This window comes from Chiloscyllium punctatum, chromosome 2 (assembly GCF_047496795.1).
Source record: "Chiloscyllium punctatum isolate Juve2018m chromosome 2, sChiPun1.3, whole genome shotgun sequence".
Lineage (NCBI taxonomy): Eukaryota > Metazoa > Chordata > Chondrichthyes > Orectolobiformes > Hemiscylliidae > Chiloscyllium > Chiloscyllium punctatum.
The window spans coordinates 1,321,220-1,342,685 of NC_092740.1; the positions used below are offsets into that span (position 1 = coordinate 1,321,220).

Genomic DNA, 21,466 nt, shown 5'->3' on the forward strand with positions numbered 1-21,466 from the left:
TGTCTTCAATTTGACCAGTAAATCAAGTGTAGCTGAAATGGTTGAAAGCATCCCAGAGTTCTTGCTGAAAAACAACAGTTCAAGGGCAGTACATCACTAAAGAGAAGCTGCTGGCCATGTCATTCTGGAATATTTTTGCAAACGGATAAAGTTATTCTAAAAGCACTTCAGTGAAGGTTCACTTCATTGATTCTTGAGGTGAAGGATTCATTTTTTGAAGAAAGGTTGACCAGGTTAGGCCTATACCCAGTATAGTTGACAAGAACAAGTGGAGCAATTGTAACACAATATCGTGAGAGAAAATGGCAGGATGGACACTGGGTAGATTTTTCTTCTTGAGGGGGAAATTCAAACCAAAGAAGGTGGTTGAAAACTAAGAGGTTGCTCTTTTAAGACTAAATGCTATATTTTGCCCCTTAGTGTCGTTTGTGTCTAATTCTCTTTCGTAGAAAGTAGTAAAGAGTGATCTTATTCAAGGTTGTGTTAGGCAGACTTTTGAAAGACAAGGAGTTTAAAGGTGATCGTGTATGGAAACAAAATGGAACTGAGATCACAAGCACATTAGCCATCGTTCTACTGAATGTGGAAGTAGATTGGAGGGCCAAACAGCCCACGAATGTTCCTGTGTTCCTCTGGTCACCTGAGAAAAAACACTTGGTAAAAAAAATCAATCAAATCAGTTAGGGTATTGAATAATATGGTGTTGGAGGGAATAGACAAGTATGGACACAGGATTGGCATTTTTTAAATTCACTCATGGGATGTGGGCATCGCTGCCCAGGCCAACATGTATTGCCCATACCATATTGCCCAGAGAACAGTTAAGAGAACCACGTTGCTGTAGGCCAGCCCAGTTAAAGACAGCAATTTCCTTCTCTTAAGGACAAGATTGGACCAGATGGGTTTTGTCCAATATGTAACAATGGTCATCATTAGACTCTTACTTCCAGACTTTTTAAATTGAATCCAAACTCCACCATCTACCACGGTCCACGGAACATGACCTGGGTCTCTGATTAATAGTCTACTACATCTTCAGCAAACTAACTAATAGAACACAGACAGTTGGGAGAAGGTGGGGTTTTCAGGATGGCAATGTGTCATCAGTGAATGGATCTCTAATTTCCTATTTGATACAATCTCCCCAACCTCAACTACTGTTTGGTGGTCCATTCACAACTCCCACTATATATTTTTTTTACACCTTTGGTGTTCAGCTCAACACACACAGATTCCACATCATCCGGGCTAATGCCCTTCTTTACTGTTGTGCTAATTGCCTCCTCAATCAGCAACGCTACCCCACCCCCCTTTCTTTTCTGTCTATCTTTCCAGAAAATTGAATACCCCGGACATTGAGTTCCCACCTTTGGTCACCCTGGTCTCTCTGATCCCACCTCCATTATATCCATTAATAATAGTCTGTGCAGTTCATTCATCCACCTTTGTGCAAATGCTCTTCGCATGGAGAGACAAAGCCTTATGGCTCTTTGTTGTTTTTTGATGGTCCTTTTGGAGTTTTTGGAGTTATGTTGTATGTGGCCCTTTCTGATTTGTGTCTTCGGTTTCTCTGCCTTTCACTTTCATGCATGTTGTCTTTTGTTTCTGTCTGCACTTTACTTCCCTCCAACCTCCTGCATTGGTTCCCATTCCCCTGTTATTTCAGTTTAAACTCTCCCCAACAGCACTAGCAAACACTCCCCCCAGGACATTCGTTTGAGTCTTGCCCAGATGCAGGCTGTCTGGTTTGTAATAGTTCCACCTCTCACAGAACCAGTACTAGTGTCGCAGGAATTTGCACCATCCCTCAAGCCACATATTAATCTTAGCCATCCTACTATTCCTACTCTGACTGGCATGCGGTGTTGGTCGCAGTCCCGAGATTACTACATTTAAGGACCTACTTTTTAGTTTAACTCCCAATTGCCTAAATTCAGCTTCTTGGGCTTCATCCCATTTTTTTTAAACCAATATCGTTGGTGCCTATATGCACCATTCTCCAGAATACCCCGAGCTGCTCTGAGACTTTCTTGACCCTTGCACCAGAGAGGCAATATACCATCTTGGACTCTCGTTTACAGCTGCAGAAATGCCTATCTATTCCCCATGCAATTGAATTCTCCTATACTCTAGCTCAGCCACTCTTTTTCCTGCCCTGTTGTGCAGCAGAGCCAGGCACAGTACCATGAACCCAGCTGCTGCCGCCTTCCCCAGGTGAGCCATCTCCCCAAACAGTATCCAAAACAGCCCATCTGTTTCAGAGGGAGATGACCACAAGGAACCCCTGAACTGCCTATCCATTCCTCCTCTGTCTGGTGGTCACCATTTCCTATCTTCCTCAGTAATATTTATCTGTGGTGTGACCAATTTGCTGAACGTGCTATCCACAATTCCCTAAATCTCGCAGATGCTCTAAAGTGAATTTATCCGCAGCTCCAGAGCCATCAAGCAGTCAAACAGGAGCTGCAGCTGAACACCCTTCCTGCACGTGAAGGAGTCAGAGACATCAGAAGGGTCCCTTCAACTCTTGTCCACTTTCCAGAACGTGGCTTGTAGCCTTGTATATAATCACACTTCAAGTGAGCATCAAAATACCTAACTGCTGTTTTGGTTCCTGCCGTTACAATCCTGCATTATTAACCATTTTATCTGCCGGTTCCTCTACCTTGCGACACCAGTGGACATGCACGCCCATGTCCCCCTGATTCACCATGTTCTCCAGGGTTTTACCATTCATCATGTATTCCATTGCACTTTGGGAAGACAAACAAATCACCACCTCACATGTGCCAGGATTTGAGGAAAGAAATATAGTGTCAAAAGAAAAGCAAAGATGGACAACAAAGGCAAAGCCAACAAGATGACACCAAAACACATGGATATCATTATGAGTGCTTCAAGAAGTAGATGAGTTACCTTGGTGACAACTTGTCATGGTCCATCAGTCACAAACCAACCTGAGCTTAAAGTTTTGCATAACTTTACTGCTTTTGTACACAATGCCTTTTTGAATGACTCCCTGTATCCAGTTTGGCCTCTCCATACACATTGGCACTGTCAAAAGACCAATGCACATGAACCACATCTACAGTGTCTCTATCCCTGTATACCCCTTAAAATTGTTGCATTTAGTCAATACTGGTCCTCCTTTTCAATTTGCCATAACGCATCCCCTCATATTTCTCTGGATTACTTTCTATCTGTGAGTATTTATCAAAAGAGTCTTATAAGCACAGTAGTATCCACACTTGATATCTAACTTCTGATGCACACCATCCATACTTGACATGCAGTGTCTGACACACACAGCAATGTTCACACAATACTATATGCCTTGCGAACACAGCAATGCATTACCCGATGTAGTTTGAAGAATCGCTCAATATCCTCTCCCTCTCCACCTGCGTTGCTTACAAGGAGATGACGCAGTTGGTCCACAGGACGTAGTTTCTGGAAAAAATGGCTGCCCTGCAATGAGAGAGAACTTAGAGGAGGAGTCAAGAATGGGGAGGTACTGAAAATAGAAATAGAGGGAGATGACAGAAGGGTCATGAATCAAAGTGGGACAGGAAGACACAGTGCTTGAATTGCTGAGGCAGGGCAGATGGTTAGATGAACGCAGAATAGGTGGGAGCACATGGAGCATGAGACAGACAAGAGGAGGACAACCAACAGACTGGCTCTCTGGGAATGCTGGAATCACAGACAACATGGATCTTGTCATGTATGTTCTGATATGGCAATGTGTATGGTGAGGGTGAATCACGATCCAGCAAGGCACCAAGTCAAGAAGAGTGTGTCCTGGCAATCTGAGCTGAGGAGGGAGACTTGATGGCACTTCTCTAGCTGGAGCTTTGTCAAGGACCCATGCATAGTTGGTCCCCACGATGTCTCAGAACACTCTGCCTGAGGAACTGTGCAGACAGATCATTCAGCTCCCAAAGACTTGGCTCTTGAGAGGTTGATGAGAGTTCCAGTCCTGAGATAACACTTCCCAAACACACAATCACTTCCCTCGAGAAGGACAAGGACAGCAGATATGTGGGAACAACACCACCACCTGTGCCAAGTTTTCCTCCAAACCACTCACCATCCTGACCTGGAAATGTAACACCATTTCTTTAATGTCCTTGAGTCAAAATATGAGAACTTCTGCTCTAAGAGCGTTGTGGACCTACAGCTTGTGCACTGTTCAAGAAGGCAGTTCACCACTATCTTCTCAAATGAGAGAGAGCACGCGTGTGAGACACACACCCACACACACACAGACACAGACACAGTGAGAGGAAAAAAAGCAACAGAATCACATTTTTCAATTTCTTCATGCATGACAGCATCACTGGCTACACCAACATTTAGTGCCCATCCTAATTATCCAGAGAGTAATTAAGCGTCAACCGCATGCTGTGGGGTCATATGGAGGCCAGACATGGTAAGGATCACAGATTTCCTTCCCTCAAAGGCATTCAGGACCCAGATTGTTTTTTAAATACATTCAATGCAGACTGAGAGACACAAAGAGAAACCAAGAGACAGAGGCGGGGGACAAAAAAAGAGATGAGAGAAAGGGAAGGAGACACAGGGCATTAGAGACAGAAAGAGAGTCAATGATAGAGAGATATACAGACCAATTACTGAATTAATTCCCACCACCTTCCCAACACATACCTGTGCTGTGAGCAGGATAAATCTTTTGGGAGGTGCCAAATGCTGAACTATTACAACTGGTGGATCAGTGAGGGGGACACGATCTTTGTTGAGTGGAGTAACAATCTTTTGAAGCTGGGAGTGGTCAATGGAAGACAGAGCCCATGAGTGACCATCAATGTTTGCTGTCATCTGGAAGACAAATTGCATCAACTTAGCATGAGGAACATGCAAGATCTGAAAGCAGAACCCCACGTTGACCCCAGCTAAAGTTCGGGCCCCAACCCTCACTTCAGGCCCGGAATCATCACTGGGACCTTCCCCAGTTCCATCTCTGTCCCCAGGTCTGGAACCAGCCCCGTTCGCAGGTTTGGCCCCGGCCCCATCCCCATCTCAAGGCCTGGACTCAGACCAGCCACGGATCCGGGATTGTACTCAGCCAAACTATATGAAACCTGGAAGCATTTCAAAATGCAGAAACAGTAAAAGGGAACTTGAAATGGATGAAGATAAAGAGTCAATAAAATGGACGGAAATGTGCCGCATGAAATTCAACGTACAGAATTACAGAATCATAACGTAGAGATCCTTTGGCCCATTAAGCCTACATGATAAACACAGCAGCATCCATATTTATTACCTAGCTTCTGATGCACACATTCCAGCACCTGCATGGAGTGCAACGGGATTAGTTTTTGTAGGAAAACAATAGAAAACAAAAAGGTACAATTCTAAAGAAGGTACATGAGAACGAAGCCCTGAGTGTATCTGTGCCCAGATCATTGAAGATGGCTAAAAATGTTGAGAGAGCAATTTGTAAAGCATACAGTGTCCTCAAGCTTTATTAATAGGGGCATAGATGACAAGAGAGGGCAGGTTATATTGAACTTCTTTAAGACACAAGCTTAATCTCAGCTGGAGCAATTTGCCCATTTTTGAGTGTTACATAGAACACAGAACAGTACAGGCCCTTCACGCACAATGTTGTGCCAAACATTTATCTTAATCTAAAATCAACCTAACCTTCACACCCCTCAATTTACTGCCGCCCAACATGTGCTCGTCCAGCAGTCACTTAAATATCCCTAATGTCTCTGACTCTACTACCACCGCTGGCAGTGCATTCCACTCACCCACCACTCTCTGTGTAAAGAACCTATCTCTGACATCTCTCCTATTACCTTCCTTCAATCACCCTAAAATTACAAACCCCTTGTGACAGCCATTTCTGCCCTGGGAAAAATCTCTGGCTATCTACTCTGTCTATGCCTGTCATTACCCTGTACATCTCTATCAAGTCACCTCTCATCCTTCGTCTCTCCAGTGTGAAAAGATCGAGCTCACTCAATCTCTCTTAACAAGACAAGCCCTCAAATCCAGGCAGCATCCTGGTAAATCTCCTCTGCACTCTCTCTAAAGCATCTACACATCCTTCCTCTGATGAGGCGACCAGAACACAATATTCCAAGTGTGGTCTAACCAGGGTTTTATATAGCTGCAGCAAAACCTCGCAGCTCTTAAACTCAATCCCCCCTTCGCATTTATGTCCAGGTTGAACTCCATCTGCCACTTCTCAGCCCAGCTCTGCATTCTGTCAATGTCTTGTTGCAGCCTGCAACAGACCTCAACACGAGACACAACTCCACCAACCTTCGTGTCATCAGTAAACAATAGACAATAGGTGCAGGAGTAGGCCATTCTGCCCTTCGAGCCTGCACCACCATTCAATACGATCATGGCTGATCATCCTTAATCAATATCCTGTTCCTGCCTTATCTCCATAACCCTTGATTCCACTATCATTGAGAGCTCTATTCAACTCTTTCTTAAACTAATCCAGAGACTGGGCCTCCACTGCCTTCTGGGGCACAGCATTCCACACACCCACCACTCTCTGGATGAAGAAGTTTCTCCTCAACTCTGTCCTAAATGGCCTACCTCTTATTTTTAAGCTGTGTCCTCTGGTTCGGGACTCACCCATCAGCAGAAGCGTGTTTCCTGCCTCCAGAGTGTCCAATCCTTTAACAATCTTATATGTCTCAATCAAATCCACTCTCAGTCTTCGAAACTCAAGGGTGTACAAGCCCAGTCGCTCCAATCTTTCAAGATATGATAGTCCCACCATTCCAGGAATTCACCTCGTGAACCTACGCTGTACTCCCTCAATAGCCAGAATGTCTTTCCTCAAATTTGAGCACACAAGATTGAGCACACAAGGTCAAAGATTTAAATTAAAAACAAAGTCCGGAAAAAAACCTAGCAGGACTGATAGTATCTGAGGAGACACAAACACTTATTATTTTGAGTTCAAAATGATTCTTCTTCAGTGCTTTACAAGAGGTGGAAATATGTAAAGAAGGGGGAGTGAGGTGAGAGGGGAAAAGGGAACATTGGGCAATGATTAGGAGACAAGGATGATTAGAGATCAAAGGTGTCACAAAGAACACAGGAGAGTAATGGTGTGAATAAGGGACAACACATTTACTGAGATTGAGTATTAAGAACAAAATAAAGACCATCATTGATAGGAAGCAAAAACATGAAAAGCACATACATAATGCAGAGTCATAGAGATATAGTCTGCAAACAGACCCTTCAGTCCAACCCGTCCATGCTGACCAGATATCCCAACCCAATCTAGTCCCACCTGCCAGCTCCCGGCCCATATCCCTCCAAACCTTTCCTATTCATATAACCATCCAAATGCCTTTTAACTGCTGCAATTGTACTAGCCTCCACCAGTTCCTCTGGCAACTCATACCATACATCTACCACCCTCTGTGAAAATGTTGCCCCTTAGGTCCCTTTTATATCTTTCCCCTCTCATCACAAATCTATGCCCTCAAGTTCTTGACTCCCCGAACCCAGGGAAAAGACTTTTCTATTTATCCTATCCATGCCCCTCATAATTTTGTAAACCTCCATAAGGTCACCCCTCAGCCACCGATGCTCCAAGGAAAACAGCCCCAGCCTGTACAGCCTCTCTCTATAGCTCAAATCCTCCAACCCTGCAACATCCTTGTAAATCTTTTCTGAATCCTTTCAAGTTTTACAACATCTTTCCGATAGGAAGGAGACCAAAATTGCATGCAATATTCCAACAGTGGCCTAACCAATGTCGTGTACAGCCCCATCATGACCTCCCAACTCCTGTACTCAATACTCTGACCAATAAAAGAAATCATACCAAACGCCTTCTTCACTATCCTATCTACCTGCGATTCCACTTTCAAGGAGCTATGAACCTGCACCCCAAGGTCTCTTTGTTCAGCAACACTCCCTAGGACCTTACCATTAAGTGTATAAGTCCTGCAAAGATTTGCTTTCCCAAAATGCAACACCTCACATTTATCTGAATTAAACTCCAACTGCCACTTCTCAGCCCATTGGCCCATCTGGTCAAGATCCTGTTGTAATCTGAGGTAACCTTCTTCGCTGTCCATTACACCTCCAATTTTGGTGTCATCTGCAAACTTACTAACTGTACCTCTTATGCTTGCATCCAAATCATTTATGTAAATGACAAAAAGTAGAGGACCCAGCACCGATCCTTGTGGCACTCCACTGGTCATAGGCTTCCAGTCTGAAAAACAACCCTCCACCACCACCCTCTGTCTTCTATCTTTGAGCCAGTTCTGTATCCAAATGGCTAGATCTCCCTGTATTCCATGAGATCTAACCTTGCTAGTCAGTCTCCCATGGGGAACCTTGTCGAACGCCTTACTGAAGTCCATATAGATCACATCTACTGCTCTGCCCTCATCAATCCTCTTTGTTACTTCTTCAAAAAACTCCATCAAGTTTGTGAGACATGATTTCCCACGCACAAAGCCATGTTGACTATCCCTAATCAGTCCTTGCCTTTCCAAATACATGAACATCCTGTCCCCCAGGGTTCCCTCCAACAACCTGCCCACCACCGACGTCAGGGTCACTGGCCTATAGTTCCCTGGCTTGTCCTTACCACCCTTCTTACATAGTGCCACGTTTGCCAACCTCCAGTCTTCCGGCACCTCACCCGTGACTATCGATGATACAAATATCTCAGCAAGAAGCCCAGCAATCACTTCTCTAGCTTCCCACAGAGTTCTCATGTACACCTGATCAGATCCTGGAGATTTATCCACCTTTATGCTTTTCAAAACATCCAGCACTTCCTCCTCTGTAATCTGGACATTTTGCAAGGTGTCACCATCAATTCCCTACATTCTATACCTTCCATATCCTTTTCCACAGTAAATACTGATGCAAAATACTCGCTTAGTATCCCCCCCATTTTCTGCGGGTCCACACAAAGGCCGCCTTGCTGATCTTTGAGGGGACATATTCTCTTCCTAGTTACCCTTTTGTCCTTAATGTATTTGTAAAAATCCTTTGGATTCTCCTTAATTCTGTTTGCCAAAGCTATCTCATGTTCCCTTTTTGCCCTCCTGATTTCCCTCTTAAGTATACTCCTACTTCCTTTATACTCTAAGGATTCACTCGATCTAGCCTGTCTGTACCTGACATATGCTTCCTTCTTTTTCTAAACCAAACCCTCATTTTCTTTAATCATCCAGCATTCCCTATATCTACCAGCCTTTCCTTTCACCCTAACAGAAATATACTTTCTTTAGATTCTCGTTATCTCATTTCTGAAGACTTCCCATTTTCCAGCCATCCCTTTATCTACAAACATTTGCCCCCAATCAGCTTTTGAAAGTTCTTGCCTAATACAGTCAAAATTGTCCTTTCTCCAATTTAGAACTTCAACTTTTAGTTCTGGTCTATCCTTTTCCATCACTATTTTAAATCTAATAGAATTATGGTCGTTGGCCCCAAAGTATTCCCCGACTGACACCTCAGTGACCTGCCCTGCCCTGCCTTATTTCCCAAGAGTAGGTCAAGTTTTGCACGATCCCTAGTAGGTACATCCTCATACTGAATCAGAAAATTGTCTTGTACACACTTAACAAATTCCTCTCCATCTAAACCTTTAACACTATGGCAGCCCCAGTTCATGTTTGGAAAAGTTAAAAATCCCCTGAAAAGAAACAAAAATGGAGGACATAGTTCATGACATTGCTAAACTCAGTGCTGAATCCAGCAAGTTTAAACCAAATTGTAAAATGCTAAAAAAAAAGGCCTAATTAGAAAGTGAGGTGCTGTTCCTCCAGCCTTGAACAAACAGTGCAGCAGGCAGGGACAGAAATACAAGTCAATGTGCAAGGTAGTGGATTGAAATGGCAAGGTGAGCAGAAGGCTGGGATCGTACTTGCAGGCCGAGCACATGTGTTCTCCAATATCTGTGGAGTTGCCTGAATTTGGAAGAGACCACATTGTGGGCAGTGAATACAACAAACTATTTAAGTCAATTGCTGATTCATCCAGTGAAGCCTTAGACAGTGAGGAGAGGAGTTGTAAAAGGCTAAGTGTTACATCTCCTTGTGATTGTGTTAGAAGGGACCATGGGAAGGGGAAATGAGAAGTTGAGTGTGACAGACGAGTGGACCAGGCTATCACAGGTATGGTCCCCATGGAATACTTGGAATCATTTCCACTAAAATTAATGTGGAGCCCAGTTGCAGCAGCAGTTGGAGAGGTGAGCAGTGGCGTAAACCTGGGGGTGAATCACAGCAGCAGGAGCTTCTGGTTAAAAAACTCAAGAAAGGCCCAGATCGAGCAAGAGTAGAGCAGTAGCACGAAAGGAGCAGAGTAAACCTGAACGTGGAGCTCCAGAGCTGACATCAGAAAAAGAGACGTGGAGCAAGGGAATAAGCTGCTTGGGAACCTTTTTGAGAGACTGAGTAATACAAGGAGAGGGATAGTGTCTTTGATTTTTGTTGCTTGTAGTTTGGTAGGAATAGAGAGACAGACAGAAACAAATAAAACTGCTTTGGCTAGTAGTGGCGAAGGTTGAGTAACTGGTGCCAAGTTTACTTTCCGTAATTGATAAGGAGGACTTGCCCTGTGAAATGGTCATCCTGCAGTATGTGGGAATTCAGGAACACTTCCAGTATCCATGGTGACCATGTGTACAAAAAGTGTGTTCAGCTGCAGCTCCTCATTGACTGCATAGTCTGGCAGGAGCAGTGGACTGACTCACTATGGAGCATCCAAGATGGGGAGGACACTGTGGAGAACATGTTTAATGTAGGGTTAATATCAACTAGGTAAAAACAATGACTGCAGATGCTGGAAACCAGATTCTGGATTAGTGGTGCTGGAAAAGCACAGCAGTTCAGGCAGCATCCGAGAAGCAGTAAGATCGACGTTTCGGGCAAAATGGCTTTTGCCCGAAACGTCGATTTTACTGCTCCTCGGATGCTGACTGAACTGTTGTGCTTTTCCAGCACCACTAATCCAGAACATGTTTAATGAGCTGGTCACACTATCAGTAAGAGCTATACAGGCAGAAAGAAATTGGGTGATCACCAGGAAGAGAGGTATGCGTGGGTAGGCAGTGCAGCAGTCCACTGTGGTTATCACCCTTTCAAACAAATATAACACTGTGGATACTGATGTGCATGTGTGTGTGGTCTCTCTGGGGAAAGCAGCAGCAGCCAAGCTTTTGGCACCGAGGTTGCTTTGCTGTGAAGCAGGGGAGAAAAAAGTCAGAGCTTTAGAGATGGGGACTCAACCGGATGGTGAACTGACAGGCAGTTCTGTGGCAACAAAGGAGAATCTCAAATGCTTCCCTGATTCCAGAGTTGGGATGCCTCAATGCAGCCGCTGAGCATTCTGAATGAGGAGGGTGAATCGCCAATAGTCATGGTACATATTAGTACCAACAAAATGGGTCAAATAAGGACTCGTGGTCCTGCAGCAAGAATTTAGTGAGTTATGTGGCAGATTTTTTAAAAAAAAGACTACTAAATCTGCCATTTCCAGATTATTCATCAAGAGACATGTGTTAATGAGTAAGGAGCAAGTTCTGATGAACATGTGGCTAAAGACAAGAATCAGCACAGATCGACTGAATCTTCATCATTCACTCCTAATGAAAGGCTTATGCCTGATACATAGATTCTCCTGCTCCGCGGATGCTGCCTGACCTGCTGTAATTTTCCAGCGCCACACTCTCTACTCTGATCTCCAGCATCTACAGTCCTCACCTTCTCCTAGTTGATTTGAACCCTACTGCGAAGCATCTTACAAAGATGCTTACTTTGAAGTAGTTCACCTCCTCTCTCTACAAAGATCTGTGACTCTCTCTCTCTCACTAGGTCATCTCCTTTGCCCTGAAGCTCTTCAGCCACATCCTGAAGTCGAATCGCTACCACAGCCACATCTCCTTCCTCAGTGCCTGCTTACAGAACCTACCTATCCCACATAACATTATGAACCACTGTCAGGTCTTGGATAGAATACTGTGTACAGTTCTGGCCATAACACAATTGGAAAGAGGGCACAGAGTTGATTGACCAGAATGTTGACAGGGATGGAAAGTCTCAATTAGGAGGAGAAACAGGACGGGCCTGGGTTTGTTTTTCTTGGACCAGAGGAGGCTGATGGGGGATCCGAGGTACACAAAATATGAGGCATAAACTGGTAGATCATTAATCTCTTTCCCATAGCAGTAGTGACTAAGACCATAAGTTTAAGATGAAGAGTAAGTGATTTCGAAGAGATCTGAAAAAAGAAATTCCACCCAAAGGGTGATAGAGTTATAAAACATTCTGTCTAAGAGGGTGGTGGAGAAAGGTACTCTTGCAACATTTAAGAAGCACTGGATGACGCCAGGTCACAGTAAGCTATGGAACAAGTGCAGGTAATATGATTAGTGTAACTTGCAGTTTGTTGGTCAACGTAGAGAAGTGAGCTGAAAAGCCCATTTCCAGGCTGTATGCCTCTGTGATTCTTAACCCTTACAAACATAGTCAGTTCCAACAGCAGCCCAGTCATAAACCTCACTAGCAGAGTCAGTCTCACCTGCACTTCCATGAGGGGTCTCTGGAATGGAAAGGAGTCATGATTAATACACCAGAGGACATCATTGTCATCATTCTCAGAGGCAGCCAGCAGCAGAATACCTGTGACAACAGATATTGGATCATATTAGTTTTTCTGCCTTACAATAGCATACAGCATGCCTACTCTCAGGTACAAACTGAATGATACATGCAGTTCAATCAGGCAGGCACTGCCTGACTGGGATGGAAAATAATTGCACCAGCTCAGCATGAGGCAATTACAGACCATCCCATTGCACCATCTAAAAAAATGCTCTCTCTGGGACATTCCTGTGTGGGGGTAAATTTCTTCCTGGAATATTCCTGGAGCCTGTGAATGTTGTTTAGTTCAATTCAAAAATGTATTTCATTAAGCAACAAACAAAGGTAATATGCAGTTTCAGGACTCGAGGAGTTAACGGTATTAGACTTGCATGGATTGAAGCTGGTTTTGTGGGCATGAAATAGGGAGCAGAGATAAACGGGAATTTGCAAGCTGTCAGACTCCTTTATTCTTTCAAGGAACGGTAAAGTTGTGGGAGAGGTGGTTGCTAATCCCTTATCCTGAAAAAGAGTCAGAATGGGCTTAAAACAGTGACTCGCGCTCTCCACAGACACTGACAGACCTGGGGAGGTTTGGAATCTTTAGCGAATGTTCAGCAGCAGAAAACAAACAGCCAATATTAGAAGAGATAGGGAGTGAGGAAGGCATAGACATTTTTAGCTGGTTAAGGCACAAGGGAGTTTGGCAAGATTGGATGTTATTTATCTTTATGCAAAGAGTCTGATGTACAAATCAGATGAGCTGATGGTACAAATTAAAACATGAGGGTATGGTGTCATTGTTATCACTAAAACATGGTTGATAGTGGGGCAATACTGGCATCTCCATATTCCAGGACAAAGGGTCTTTAATCAGGCAGGGAAGAGGGTAAAATGGGAGGGGTGTTGCAATTTTAATCAGGAAAACTGTTAGAGCAGTAAGGATAGATGACATATTCAGAGGCTACTCAAATGAAGCCATATGGGTTGAATTTAGAAACTGAAACCAATACTGGGAGTGTACTTACGGCCCCCTGACAGTCTGAAAGAATTGGAATAGCAAATATGTACATACATTTCAGGAAAATGTACAAGTAATAAAGTAGTGAGAATAGTGGATTGCAATTTCCCCAACATTAACTGGGGTAATCACGGTGTGAAAGGTTTAGAGGGAGCAGAATTCGTTAAATGCATCCATGAGAAGTTTCTAAGCCAGTATATAGAAGGCCTTACAAGTCAGGGGGTAGTCCTGCACTTAATTTTAGGTATTGAAGCTGGTAAAGTGGGGTAGTACTTTGGAGACAGTGACCGACTCTATTAGATTCAAGATTGTTATAAAAAGGGCAAGGATAGGCCTGAAATCAAAGTTCTAAACTGGGATACGGCTGATTTTAACAGAATCAGGTATAATTTGGCCACAGTGGATGAGGAATATATATTTTCAAGTAAAGCCATCTCAGAACAGTGGGATGCATTCAGAAGGAAATATGGCGAGTAGAACCAACATGATCCAATAAACTAAAAGGGGAAGACACTGGGGAAGACACGAGCAGTCTCCCAAATGTAATAGTGGCTGAAGGACCTGAACTGAAGGGAATTTATATTAGGCAGGAATTGGTGTTGGAGTGACTATGAGGACTGAAGGCTGATAAGCCCCCGGGATCCGATGGTCTGCATCCCAGGGTACTGAAGGAGGTGGCTCTAGAAATCGTGGATGCCTTGGTGATTATTTTCCAATGTTTTATAGATTCAGGATCAGTTCCTGCGGATTGGAGGGTGGCTAATGTTGTCCCACTTTTTAAGAAAGGAGGGAGAGAGAAAGCAGGGAATTATAGACCAGTTAGTCTGACCTCAGTGATGGGAAAGATGCTGGAGTCAATTATAAAGGACGAAATTACTGTTAGCAGTAACAGGATAGGTCAGAGTCAGCATGGATTTATGAAGGGGAAGTCATGCTTGACTAATCTTCTGGAATTTTTTGAGGATGTAACTCTGAAGATGGACAAAGGAGATCCAGTGGATGTAGTGCACCTGGACTTTCAGAAAGCCTTTGAGAAAGTCGCACATAGGAGGTTAGTGAGCAAAATTAGGGCGCATGGTATTGGGGGCAAAGTACTGACTTGGATTGAAAATTTACTGGCTGACAGGAATCAAAGAGTAGTGATAAACGGCTCCCTTTCGGAATGGCAGGCAGTGGTGTGCCGCAGGGATTAGTGCTGGGACTGCAGCTTTTTACAATGTACATTAATGGTATAGATGAAGGTATTAAAAGTAATATTAGCAAATTTGCTGATGACTACCAAGCTGGGTGGCAGGGTGAAATGTGAGGAGGATGTTAGGAGAATACAGGGTGACCTGGATAGGTTAGGCGAGTGGACAGATGCATGGCAGATGCAGTTTATTATGGATAAATGTATGGTTATCCACTTTGGTGGCAAGAACAGGAAGGCAGATTACTACCTAAATGGAGTCAAGTTAGGTAAAGGGGCAGTACAATGAGACCTAGGTGTTCTTCTACATCAGTCAATGAAAGCAAGCATGCAGGTACAGCAGGCAGTGAAGAAAGCTAATAGCATGCTGGTCTTCATAACAAGAGGAATTGAGTATAGAAGCAAAGAGGTCCTTCTGAGCTGTACAGGGCCCTAGTGAGACCGCACCAGGGGTATTGTGCGCAGTTTTGGTCTCCAAATCTGAGGAAAGACATTCTGGCTATTGAGGGAGTGCAGCGTAGGTTCACAAGGTCAATTCCCGGATTGGCAGAACTATCTTACACTGAAAGATTGGAGCGACTGGGCTTGTATACCCTTGAGTTTAGAAGACTGAGAGGGGATCTGATTGAGACATATAAGATTATGAAAGGATTGGACACTCTGGAGGCAGGAAACATGTTTCTGCTGATGGGTGAGTCCCGAACCAGAGGACACAGTTTAAAAATAAGGGGTAGGCCATTTAGAATAGAGTTGAGGAGAAACTACTTCACCCAGAGAGTGGTGGGTGTATGGAATGCTCTGCCCCAGATGGCAGTGGAGGCCCAGTCTCTGGATACTTTCAAAAAAAGAGTTGGATAGAGCTCTTAAGGATAGTGGGATCAAGGGTTATGGGGATAAGGCAGGAACAGGATACTGATTGAGGATGATCAGCCATGATCATATTGAATGGTGGTGCTGGCTCAAAGGGCAGAATGGCCTACTCTTGCCATTGTCTGTTGTCATACAAGAGTGGAACCATCAAATACTGTGAACTCTAGATAAAGAGGGATATTCAGCATCGGATTAAGAGAAAATGGAGCATAACGTCTGATAGAGAGCGCTCAAAACAGCAGAAGCCCTAGACAAGTGTTCAATGTGCAAAAATGAACTTAAAAAGATTAGGACAGTGAAAAAAAAACAGAAAATGACACTGGCAGGTAAAATGAAGGAACATCCTAAATTGTTTTACAGGTACATTAAGGGTAAAGGTTAATGAGGGGAGAAAGAGGGCCCAGTAGGAACCACAGAAAGCACTTTGTAGAGCCAGAGTGTCTACATAGGTTTCAAAATGCATATTCTGGGTTGATGTTCACTGATAGAACATTACAGCGCAAAACAGGCCCTTGAGCCCTCGATGTTGCGCCGACCTGTCATACCAATCTGAAGCCCATCTAACCTACACTATTCCATGTACGTCCATATGGGAGGACAAAATGAGTAAACAAATCAGGGATAAGTTCTGTGCTACAAGTAAAGAAATGACCAGAGACAGAAAGGAGCTTGAGTGGTCTGACAGCCTTAAAAGTTGATAAATATACAGGGCCAGATGAAGCATATCCCTGATTGTTCAGTGAGCCAAGGGAGGAATTAGCACCGGCCCTTGCAAAAACACTGAATTCCTCTCTGGTCACAGGAGACGTCCCAGAGGACCAGGAGGACTGCCAATGCAGTCCCCATTATTCAAGAAGGGAGCAAGGGATAAACCAGGAAACTATAGGACAGTCAGTCTAACCTGAGTGGTGGGGAAATTACTAGAAGCAATTCTGATGGACAGAATTAGGTATAGGGAATGCTGGATGACTAAAGAAATTGAGGGTTTGGTTAAGAAAAAAAGAGGAAGCATATGTAAGGAATAGACAGGATAGGTCAAGTGAATCCTTAGAAGAGTATAAAGGAAGTAGGAGTATACTTAAGAGGGAAATCAGGAGGGCAAAAAGGGAACATGAGATAGCTTCGGCAAATAGAATTAAGGAGAATCCAAAGGGTTTTTACAAATATATTAGGACAAAAGGGTAACTAGGGAGAGAATATGGCCCCTCAAAGATCAGCAAGGTGGCCTTTGTGCGGAGCCTCAGAAAATGGGAGAGACACGAAATGAGTATGTTGCGTCAGTATTTACTGTGGAAAAGTATATGGAAGATATAGACTGTGGGGAAATAGATGGTGACATCTTGCAAAATGTCCAGATTACAGAGGAGGAATTGCTGGATGTCTTGGAACGGGTAAAGGTGGATAAATCCCCAGGACTTGATCAGGTGTACCTGAGAACTCTGTAGGAAGCTAGAGAAGTGATTGCTGGGCTTCTTGCTGATATATTTGTATCATCGATAGTCATGGGTGAGGTGTCGGAAGACTGGAGGTTGGCAAACGCGGTGGCACTGTTTAAGAAGGGTGGTAAGGACAAGCCAGGGAACTATAGACTGGTGAGTCTGACCTCGGTGGTGGGCAAGTTGTTGGAGGGAATCCTGGGGGACAGGATGTACATGTATTTGGAAAGGCAAGGACTGATTAGGAATAGTCAACATGGCTTTGTGCGTGGGAAATCATGTCTCACAAACTTGATTGAGTTTTTTGAAGAAATAACAGAGAGGATTGATGAGGGCAGAGCAGGAGGTGTGACCTATATGGACTTCAGTAAGGCGTTCAACAAGATTCCCCATGGGAGACTGATTAGCAAGGTTAGATCTTATGGAATGCAGGGAGAACGAGCCATTTGGATACAGAACTGGCTCAAAGATAGAAGACAGAGGTTGGTGGTGGAGGGTTGTTTTTCAGATTGGAGGCCTGTGACCAGTGGAGTGCCACAAGGATCGGTGCTGGATCCTCTACCTTTTGTCATTTATATAAGTGATTTGGATGCGAGCATAAGAAGTACGGTTAGTAAGTTTGCAGATGACACCAAAATTGGAAGTGCAGTGGATAGCGAAGAGGATTACCTCAGATTACAACAGGATCTGGACCAGATGGGCCAATGGGCTGAGAAGTGGTAGATGGAGTTTAATTCAGATAAATGTAAGGTGCTGCATTTCGGGGAAGCAAATCTTAGCAGGACTTATACACTTTATGGTAAGGTCCTAGGGAGTGTTGCTGAACAAAGAGACCTTGGTGTGCAGGTTCATAGTTCCTTGAAAGTGGAGTCGCAGGTAGATAGGATAGCGAAGGAGACATTTGGTGTGCTTTCCTTTATCAGTCAGAGTATTGAGTACAGAAGTTGGGAGGTCATGTTGCAGCTGTACATGATATTGGTTAGGCCACTTTTGGAATATTGCGTGCAATTCTGGTCTCCTTCCTATCGGAAAGATGTTGTGGAACTTGAAAGGGTTCAGAAAAGATTCACAAGGATGTGGCCAGGGTTGGAGGATTTGAGCTATAGGGAGAAGCTGAACAGGCTGGAGCTGTTTTCACTGGAGCGTTGGAGGCTGAGGGGTGACCTTGTCCACGTTTATAAAATCATGTGGAGCATGGATAGGATAAATAGACAAAGTCTCTTCCCTGTGGTGGGGAGTCCAGAACTAGAGGGCATAGGTTTAGGGTGAGAGGGGAAAAGATATAAAAGGGATCTAAGGGGCAACATTTTCACGCAGAGAATGATCCATGTATGGAATGAGCTGCCAGAGGAAGTGGTGGAGGCATTTAAAAGGCATCTGGATGGGTATATGAATAGGAAGTGCTGGCAAAGTGCCAAGTGCTGGCAAATAGGACTAGATTAGGTTAGGATATCTGTTGGCATGGACGAGGCGGTCGGAAATGTCTGTTTCCGTGCTGTACAGTTCCATGACTCAAAGTAGAGGATGTCCCATAGAGGTCAGTGTTGGGACTTTTGCAGTTTGTGATGTATACAAGTGATTTAGGCTGAAATAAGAGTTGATCAGCAAGCTTGTGGATTATACAAAAATTGGTAGGATGGCAAATGATGAGGGGGAGAGCCTTAGATTACAGGAGGACGACAGGATTAGATGGGCTGGAGAGACAGGCTGATCAGTGCCAAATGGAATTTAATCCAGACATATGAGGTGATGCATCTGGGTCAGAGAAACAAGGAGATAGTGAGGACTGAAGATGCTGGAAAAGTCAGACTCGATAAAGTGTCACGCTAAAAAAAGCACACCAAGTCAGGCAGCATCTGAGAAGCAACAGAGTAGACATTTCAGGCTTAACCCTTTCTCAGGGCTGTGGAGGGGGCTGGGAAATCGGTGAGGGGAGTGGGGGTGAGGCTAACAAAGGAAGTTGGAATGGCAATAGTTGGGTGAAGTTAGAAAGTTATTGTGATAGGTTGGTGGGAACTACGGAGTGGATAGGTGGCAGGGAAGAGGGACAGGCAGGAAATGTCAAGAGACCAGAGCCGAGTCAGAGAGATTGGAACTGAGAGGGAGTGGGGACGGGCGATTTGGAAACTGGTAAATTCAACGTTGAGGCAGTTGTTGGCTCCCAAGGTGGAAGATGAGGTGCTCCTCTTCGAGTTTGCAGCTGGCCATGTTTCTGCTGTGGAGAAGGCCCAGAATGGATGTCACTGGGGGGAGAGGGGGAGGGGGGGATGGGCAGGGGTTTGAAACGGTTGGCCACTGGAAGGTGGGGTTGGTTGGTATGTTTGGACAAGAGACATTCCCTGAACCATTCTGGAAGTTTGCACTCGGTCCCTCCAATGTAGAGGAGACCACATTGAGAGCAACGGATCGGAATGCATAATAAATGGTAGGACCCTGGAAACTAATTCTGGTCACCACACTGAAGGAAGGATGTGACTGAAATGGAGAGGTTGCAAAGGCGAGTTACCTGGATGGTGCCTGGTATTTCAGGCACGAGGAGAGGCTATTTCTCCTTGGAGCAGAGAAGTTTAGGAGAATCTTACACACTTCAATCTTTGATGCCTGAGGGGCATGGATTCGATGTAGGCTTAGAGTTAACTTCTGTCTCCCTTAAGTGAAAGGTCATTAGCAAGGGGGCATAATTTTCATAGGCCAGTGGTTCACAGGAAATTTGAGGAAAACGGATTTCATCCAATGGGTGACGGATGTTTGGAATGCACTTCCTGGAGGGGAAATCGATGCAGGAAACCTCATAACCTTTAAAGAGGACTTGGATGAATATCTATGGGATGAGTGTGACAAAGTAGGACAAGTCCCATCACCAAACCATCATCTCCCAGACCATGTACACAACCTCATCACCTCAGGGGATCTCCCACCCACTGCTTCCAACCTCATAATTCGGGAACCCCACACCACACGGTTCTACCTCCTACCCAAGATTCATAAGCCTGACTGCCCCTGCCGACCTAATGTCTCGGCCTGCTCCTGCCCACCAACCTCATCTCCACATACCTTGATACTGTCCCATCTCCTCTGGTCCAGGAACTTTGCACATATGTTCGGGACACCACCTATGCCCTCCAACTCCTCCAAGACTTTCGCTTCCCTGGCCCCCAAGGCCTTATCTTCACCATGGACATCCAGTCCCTATACACCTCTATCACTATGATGCGGGCCTCCAAGACTTCCATTTCTTCCTCTCCCAACTTCCCCAGCAGTACCCTTCCACCAACAATCTCATTCGTTTCGCTGAACTGATACTCACCCTTAATAATTTCTCCTTTGAATCCTCCCACTTCCTCCAGACCAAAGGGGTAGCCATGAGCATCTGCCTCAGCTACGCCTGTTTTTTCTGGTTGGTCACCTCTCCCCCATTTATCTCTCCAACCTCCTTGGCTCACAAGCCTTATTCCTGATGAAGGGCTTTTGCCTGAAATGTCGGTTCTTCTGCTCCTCAGGTGCTGCCTGACCTGCTGTGCTTTTCCAGCACCACATTCTCGACTCAAGCCTAGGTACGTCTGGTAGAACAGACTCAAAGGAGTGTAAGGGCTCTTCTGTACTGTGATTCTTTGACCACTGGTTAGACTAGCATTTACTACCAATCCCTAATTGCCCAGAAGACAGTTAAGAGTCATTACATTGGAAGTCACATGAGAAGCAGAAGGGAAAGGGGAGCTGAGGCAGAAGATCAGCCATGATCACAATCAATGGCAGAGCAGATTCCAGATACCTGTTTATGCTCTTAATTGAGATCCATGCCACTGCACCAATTCAATGACCTTCAACTTTCATCATACAGAGATCCAAAAGCAATGTCAATGTCAGAATGTGCAGTCTGTTTGCAGGATTGATAAAGATAACATACAGCAACTGACATCAGATATCAGTTCAGAATCCCAACATACTAACCACACAATATCTATTTCAGACTGACCCTTCAGGCTATGATGACCCTTTGGCAAGGCGCAAGTATCACTTTGGTTTTGGAAAATGTTCTACACAGCAGATAATTAACAGAGGACACTGCTGTAGTTTCACCTGTGACAGACGTACCTTTGGTGTAAAGAGCTTTGTGAACCTTGGAGGGCCTCTGAGGAGTAGCTGAGGCTGAAAATCCTGGAGGCAGACGGACATGTACAAGCACCAGCACACTGGGCCGTACACCTGGGTGCTTGAAGGGCATAGTGCTGAAATACAGTCGAACACCTGGACCCAAGAAAAGACCACAGTCAGTGCAGTTAGACAACAGATTACTATGGAGAGAGAGCAGTCAGTGCAGCTAAACAAT

The 21,466-nt window shown here is 44.6% G+C and overlaps 1 protein-coding gene across 2 annotated transcripts in view; it reads right to left on the reverse strand.

The window, feature by feature from the left end:
• nup155 (nucleoporin 155) overlaps positions 1–21,466 on the reverse strand; it is a 213,449-nt gene that overhangs the window by 100,766 nt on the left and 91,217 nt on the right. For both annotated transcript variants that reach the window (XM_072592775.1, XM_072592786.1), the window contains 4 exons: positions 21,232–21,384; positions 12,559–12,659; positions 4,669–4,839; positions 3,358–3,468 (listed from right to left, as the gene is read on the reverse strand). In XM_072592775.1, coding sequence (XP_072448876.1) covers positions 3,358–3,468; positions 4,669–4,839; positions 12,559–12,659; positions 21,232–21,384 — 536 coding nt within the window. The remainder of the gene's footprint in view (positions 1–3,357; positions 3,469–4,668; positions 4,840–12,558; positions 12,660–21,231; positions 21,385–21,466) is intronic.